Source organism: Bos indicus, chromosome 24 (assembly GCF_029378745.1).
Source record: "Bos indicus isolate NIAB-ARS_2022 breed Sahiwal x Tharparkar chromosome 24, NIAB-ARS_B.indTharparkar_mat_pri_1.0, whole genome shotgun sequence".
In the NCBI taxonomy this organism is placed as follows: domain Eukaryota; kingdom Metazoa; phylum Chordata; class Mammalia; order Artiodactyla; family Bovidae; genus Bos; species Bos indicus.
The window spans coordinates 33,009,478-33,016,896 of record NC_091783.1 but is presented as its reverse complement, the minus strand read 5'-3'; the positions used below and the strand labels follow the sequence as shown (position 1 = coordinate 33,016,896).

The 7,419-nt window shown below is 49.3% G+C and overlaps 1 protein-coding gene across 1 annotated transcript in view; it reads left to right on the top strand.

Annotated features, from left to right (window-relative positions):
- Positions 1-1,104: 1,104 nt before the first annotated feature.
- The window catches only part of TTC39C (tetratricopeptide repeat domain 39C), a 103,273-nt gene continuing 96,958 nt past the window's right edge, over positions 1,105-7,419 (top strand). The window contains exon 1 of the mRNA XM_070778813.1: positions 1,105-1,848. Coding sequence (XP_070634914.1) covers positions 1,697-1,848 — 152 coding nt within the window. The 5' untranslated portion in view covers positions 1,105-1,696. The remainder of the gene's footprint in view (positions 1,849-7,419) is intronic.

The window sequence follows — 7,419 nt, the reverse complement described above, 5'->3', positions numbered from 1 at the left end:
TAAAAAAAAAAAAAAAAAAAAAAGTGGTCCACTTGTCAAATCCTTTTCAGAGCACATTGAAGGCAATGATGTCCTCCATTACAAAGTATTGTTTCCCAAGGGTGGGAATCATTCAGTTTCTTGCTGCTTTTCACTGTTCTAATTTGTGGCCCCAGAGGTACTCAAGAATTAGCCTGGTGTTGTAACAGTTACACACAGCAGCTGAGAAGTGACAACAATTCACATTACTCTGAAATTTGAGATGAATGTTGGGGATACTGTACTGTACGGATGGCACAGACTATAGTCTGTGATATAAGTGATAGCTGCTTACAGTATGAAATTATATTATTTTGGAAAACTTTTTATGATCAATTATCTTGTTGATTCCATTATAATGCTGGACATGATACTTAGAATTCATGGGTTATCTCGAAACCTGAACATCGTTTTAAGTTTTACAAACAATTACAGTGGTTAAAGCTTGGTCAAAGTTTCTCCAAACTGAACTTGATAAACTACACTTAAAGAATCACGACGATTTAAGAAAGGTGGTTTAATTATACATTAAGATCATAATCTTGATTGTAACACCATACATAATTGACTTTGCTAAAATTAAAACGGGAAGAGTTAATTTATGGAAACTCACAGAAACTGATTTATGGATTGTCTCCCTAATATTAACCCCCAACACACACCACCAGCCCATCATCAGAATTTAGTAAGTAATGGCTAAATTCAGTCAAGTTCGGCGTTTTACTAACTTTTCGGTCCTACGGAAACTGCAGCTTTATAGTCATTTTTCTGTTGCATTGATATGAAAGTGTAATTGTTAGGGTGAGAGTAGAACGCAATTGAACAGCTGAATTTATAACTTAAATATTTAGGTGTGTGCTATCTGAACCCCTATTTGTTTCCTTGCCCCACGGTCCGGAGCGGGTGGGTGGCCAGACCCAGGCCCTTGCCCCTCTAGTTCTTCAACTCTGAGCTCCGGGCAGCCTTCGGGCAGGTGCCCGGGGCACCGCCCCCGCCGCCCACCTCCTCGGGGATTGGCTTCCGCGGCTAGTGGGCGGTCCCAGGGTGCGGATAAAGTTGGGTGGCGCGCGCGCCGCCTGCGTGGGGTTTCGGGCACCCGGGGTAAAAGCACTGCGCGCTCTCGCCGCGGCCGGGTCGGAGTTCCCAGTTCGCTCTCCGAACCCGCTCGCCCTCTCCAGCTTCCCCGCGACTCCTGGGTCCGGTCCTTTTGGAGGAGGGGGTCAAGGGCCGGGCCTCGGAGCCTCGAGCGTGTCCGAGCAGGCTCGACGCGCTGGCTTCGGGCTGCCGGGCGAGGGGCGCGGTGTGAGGGCCGGGGCCCGGGTGGCGCGCGGGGGCTGCAGGAAGCGAGGGCAGCCGGGGCTCGGCCCCCGCTCCGCCCGGATAGAGACACCCGGAAACGGATTCACCGCTTCGGTGGCCGCGCGAGCCGGGAGTCTCGGAGGGGGAGCGGGCGGGCGGGCGGCTGCTGAGTAATCCCCGCGGCGGCGGCGGCGGGAGGCGGCGGCCTGGGCGCCCACGTCCCCGCCGCGCGCGCTGCAGCCCGGCCCCGGCTCCTCCCTCCGCGCCCGCCCACCGCGCCCGCGCCCCGCGCAGGTAGAGCCGGGCTCCGGGCGCGCGCGGGGGCCGCAGCGGCTGCCACCCCACCTCACCTCGGCCCCGAGCAGAGCCTCGCGCGCCCATGGCCGGCTCGGAGCAGCAGCGGCCGCGGCGGCTGGACGACGGAGACGCGGCGGCGGCGCCCCTGCAGGACGCTGAGCTGGCCCTTGCCGGCATCAACATGCTGCTCAACAACGGCTTTCGGGAGTCGGACCAGCTCTTCAAACAATACAGGTGACCGGCGCGCCCCGCTCCCTCGCCCCTTCCCGGCGATCACTACTCCCTGGCAGGTCCTCGCTTCCCCAATTCGCATCCCCCGGCCTGTGCGCCTTGGCCGCGTTTCCCTTCCGCCCCCACCCAGGTTCCGCGGTCCTTTCTCTCCGCGGGACCCGCAGTCTCCCCTGACTTTCTCTCGGCCTCGTCCTGCCAGAGGAGCGCCCGGTGTCCGTCCGCTTCTCTCTCGCGGGTCGCGTCCCCCGCCGCCGGGTCCGGAGCCCGTGGGCTTTGAGATCTGGACCGGACGCGATTTGAGGCGGCAGCGAGCCCCGGACTTGCAGGGCCGTGACTCCGGCGAGGCGCGCCGCCCGTGCCGCCTTTGTGACACGGACCACACCAGCTGCAGCGTGCCTGCTTCGTGCTCCTCGCGCTACTGTGCATCGTTGTGCATTCCAGACGCTTTCATTGTTTGAAAACAGATATGCATAACTGCGTGGCCATGCAGGAATTAAAAAAAATCCAGCCGAACTCTGCTCATTCACCTCTGTCTGCCTTTTTTCTCAAACTCAGTCCCCAAAATGAGTTGCTTATGCTTTTCAAGTAAGCGTATGTATTTATGATGGATTTCTCTTAACTCAGAGGTAGAAGAAAATGGAGGGATTTTAAACATACGTGGGAGTGAGAGGAAGCACACGTGTGTTCAGTTAATTGTTTGATTCGTCTTTTTAAAACATCGAAGGGAAAGAACTGAAACCTCGTAGCTTTCTCGTGTGTGTGGGAGGAGCCTTCAGTTTCTTTGCGGAGCAGAAGAACCTGCTTTCTGGTTTAGGAAGAAAGTTTGTGATTTGCCCTTTTAGTGTCAGGACTCAAGGATGTTGATTGGCAGCTTTCCTGTCAGTGTTTTAAGGGCCAATTGCTGCCGGTCTTTAGGGCCGGTGTTTGGTAGGTTTTAGGGAACTCCTGTGCAGCTGTGATTGAGCGCCACTGCCTGTAAGCAAATGAGAGGAGAGCCCAGCCCCTGGGATGCAGGCGCCTGAAGTTTTCAGACATAAAAGAATGGTGGTTTCTACCGTTGGGAGCGTCCACAAGCTTAATGGCAAAGCGAGTATTTCACAAATATAAACTTTTCCACTAAGACATTTTACTTTTAAATCAGTTTTGAAGGAAAAAAAAAAAAAAAAAAAACCCGCAAATGGAAACTTCTTAGCTCTATTCAGACTATTTTATTTTTAAAGCATACAAATCTGATTTCAAGCCAGAGTTTCATCAGGGATTTCCAGAGGATAGATTTAAAAGACTTACTTGTCTCACAATCTCTCGTGCAGGTTTTTTTGTTTTTTTTTTTTTTTGAGCCATCTGAGAATGTATTTAATGAGAAATTTTATTTACTGTGCTTTGACTTTTCCAAAAAGACATACTAATTTATGTTGTATGAGAGGGGATGGAGAAAGTCTTATAGAGTCAAGTTTGTTTTCTTTGGTTGTTGATCAAGATATGGGTGCTTGCATATTTCAATACTTCTTGCTTTGAAATGTTCTGTTACTTATTTTGATCATCTTCCCCCTCCCCCCATTGTTTTAATGTACTTAAATTCCTGTCTCATGGTTCCCAGATACTGAAAGCATGAAATAACTCGCTTTGCCTCATCTAGACAACTCTGTGCTCAGTTGTGTTCAGTCATGTCTGACTGTAGCCTGCCAGGCTTCTCTGTCCTTGGGGTTTCCCAGGCAGGGATAGTGGGGTGGGTTGCCGTTTCCTCCTCCAGGGGATCTTTTCCTCCCTGGGCAGGGTCGGAACCTCTGTCTCCTACATTTCCTGCACTAGCAGGTGGATTCTTTACTGCCGAGCCACCTGGGAAGCCCCTGTGCACTATTACTAGAGGGTGTTATGAGTGCTTGGGAAGGCGCTTCTCTGCGAGTGCTGGGGCTGAGGGGAGGAGGTGTCCAGGCAGGATTTCCACTGCACAGGAGCTGTGGCTGTCTGCTTGGGTTTTGAAATGGGAACCAAAGATAAAGGAACACCATGTTGTGGTAGCTCTTCTCTGCCAAGCACAGTTCGTTATATTCGAGCTATTCTAGTGACGACAAAGGAGTGAGGTGTTATTTCGTCCTCACAGTGTTTTTAGTTACGAGGCACTCAGCTTCTCAGTGTTTAGCATGGGCCAGGACATAGGCATTGTGGTTCTAAATCCAGGGCTCTTTTCATTAAACCATTCTGACCCATCTGATTGATTATATTTTGTAATTTTCCCCGTGACCTTGTTTGCCAGCAACTTAAACTCTTCTAGGGGTGGATAGTAGTAGCATCATCCTATCAGCTTCCCGGCAGCCAGGGCTGCCCTAGCTTCGCTACTTTTGTAGCTGCTGACTTTGGTTTCTCCGTTGGCTTACTTGCCTGTAAAATGGGAGTCGCACATGCTATAGGGTGGTTAGTATTAGAATCCATGGTAGCTGGCACCATGTAAGCCATCAAACACTAATTTTTGAACTTGGCGCCTTCTCCACTATTATAGTACTTTCTACTTGATGGTGTGGTTTGAGTAGAAGACAAAACGTCCTGAATGCAGATAGCCTTTCTCTTTAAAGTTGGCCTGGACTGTGTGCGTGCTCAGTCGCGTCCGACTCTTTGCTACCCCACGGGCTATAGCTGGTGGGCTCCTTTGCCTGTGGGACTGCCTCAGCAAGAGTACTGGAGTGGTGTGCCATTTCCTTCTCCAGAGGATCTTCCCAACCCAGGGTTCGAACCCGCGTCACCTGCATTGTACTAGGATTCTTTATTACCGCCGAGCCACCAGGGAAGCCCTCACATAATGCATTTCAAAAACTTAGGTCCTACTATGCACTGGGACACTTCTCTTCCCTTTCCAGGGTTGAATGGCCTGCTGGGAAAGCCAGCAGTGATTGCATACTGTTTGAGGAACACCTCAAACTCAGTTTATTTGCTGAAGAGAGAACAACTTGATTATCTCATTCCTTAGGATTCTTTCACCGCCCTTCCCTTTCCAGTAAACATTCTAGAATTTTATCATTACGGTTTAACAATAGAAACATTTGTCTAGTGTAACAGTAACACTAAGAAAATTAAGGCAAGAAGGTCACTTTCTCTTGCCACATTACTAGGATGATAGTTTCACCAGCAGCTACCTAATGAGAAATGATTACTTCGTAGAAACATAATCATGAAGGTCAGAATTAGGGAAAGCTGGGGTTGTATAATTTAGATATTATACAGGCAGGAATGTGGGCTTCCCAGGTGGCTCAGTGGTAAAGAATCCGCCTGCCAGTGCCGGAGACACAGGAAACATGGATTCGATCCCTGGGTTGGGAAGATCCCTTGGAGGAGGGAATGGCAGCCCACTCCAATATTCTTGCCTGGAGAATCCCATGGACAGAGGAGCCTGGTGGGCTACAGTCCATAGCAAAGAGTTGGATGTGACTGAAGCAACTTGGCATCCATGCACATGCACAATAGAGGCTTTCTCTTGAGATATAAGACTCCATGGCTGGAATTTCAAAATGGAGCTGTCTCTTCTGTAGTAACTATAGTAATAATATAACAAGCTGCCCAGTTGTTGATGCTGAGCCCCCATCATGTGCTTGGAGATGTTTTTGCAGAGGCTGAGACAGATTGGTGCTGATTTAAGCCCAAGAATATGTACCTTTGTAAGTGTGTGATCCTGATCCTCCGAAATCACATTCTTTGTGTTGGTCTGGGGGCTCAGTGCTGTAATGCAGCAGTGCTCACTCCCCTTCCTACACACACTTTTAACTGATGATCATGTGTGTGATACACACTCAGACCTTTAGGAACTCAGACTTGTGACAAGAGGCTGTGGTTATGTGCATGAGGCAGGCTCTAGATTTTTAGGTGTTGAGTTGCAGGTAAGCTTGGCTGGTGGGGAGAATCTGGAGATGTAGCCATGGCTGTTGTGGCCTGTAGGACTAGAGAGAAGCAACGTGTAACCCAGCTTGAAGGAAAATCTTACAGAGGAACTGAGGCTGAGAGCCATGATGGGGTGGAAGTGAGCAAGTTGAAAGAGAAGGAATTGGGGGAGGGGTGGGGGAGGAGGAGAACGCGAGCGGAGGTGGGTGGACATGGAACTCTAGGAGAGAGATGTGAGTTGGCATCTGGAGAAGGGGGGGGTGAGACCTGGCAGCTGATCAGTGTTATTAGGTTGTCACGTCAGATGCGTTTTCTACACTTGTTTTCTTCTCAGATCTGCTGCTTGGTCCACGTTTCCTGTGAGTCAGTGTTGACTTTCAGGGTGTTCAGTTAACTCATGTTCTCTGTGGCCCTCACCTGCCACCGTGTGGCCCTCACCCATCACCGTGTGGCCCTCACATCTGTAATTAACACCCAGCTGCTCGAGCCTCAGGGTCCTGATGTCACCATCTCTTTCTCTTTGGGGCTTGAGATGTTACTTTTGTAATCGGCAGACTAGAAGGAGAGGTGAAACTCTGAACTCCAAGGAGGACAGGGGACATTTGGAGCTCCTGAGCTGAAGAGCTTTGCGGTTCTTATTTCACAGGCCTGGCATTTACTGTCCCTCTACCCCTTGAGGCCACCATCTCCATCTTTTGCTTTAATTCCTGGCATTCTTTCTGACCCTAAGACATCTGTACTGTCTACCCCTGCCAATATGACTGCCACTTTCTGGCTGTAGATATTATTAAAAAGTCCTGTTTGGTCATTGTCAGATCAAACAAAAAGCATATAATAGAATGAATGATCACTGATGATAAATATGCATAAATAAGGGCTTGATAGAGAGTGCATAGTTGGTATTGCCAATTGTGATATTTTTCTTTTCTGTCTTAAAGTATAAAAATGGCAAAAATGTATTAAAAACAAAACAACAAAAACTCATGTTTAAAATGAATGTATGGGTCCTAAATTGTTTTAGCACAGTTTATGGCGTATACAATCAAACCGTATTACATGTGGCCTTACTTGTAAGCAGGTTGATTATAGAGCCACTTTCACTGTAGACATGGCTCAGTATAGTTCGAGATTTCAGGCTAGACCCCATGGGCCAAATGTGGTTGACTGGTTTTGTAAAGGTTTTTTAAAAAAGAAGTGCTTTAAAAAATTTTTACTTATTTTTGGCTGTGCTGGGTCTTTGCTGCTACACGGGCTTTCTCCCAGTTGTGGTGAGTGGGGGCTACTCTCTAGTCGCACGTCTGCAGGACTTGCATTGCCGTGACGTCTCGTTTCAGGGCACAGGCTCTAGGGTACGCAGGTTTCAGTAATTGTGGCACATGGGCTCAGGAGCTGCAGCTCCCAGGCTCTAGAGCGCAGGCTCAGTAGTTGTGGTGCACGGGCTTAGTTGCTCCATATGCATGTGGGATCTTTCTGGATCAGGGACTGAACCTGTGTCGCCTGCTTTGGCAGGTGGATTCTTTACCATTGAGCCACCAGGGAAGCCCAGTAAATAAAGTTATTAGGGTATAGCTAGACTCACTTCCCAAACGAACTTTTTGGCCAAACCCAATATCTTCTTTGGTGGTTCAGTGGTAAAGAATCTGCCTACCAGTGCAGGAGCTGCAGGGGACATGGGTTTGATCCCTGGTCGGGAAAGAACCCCTGGAG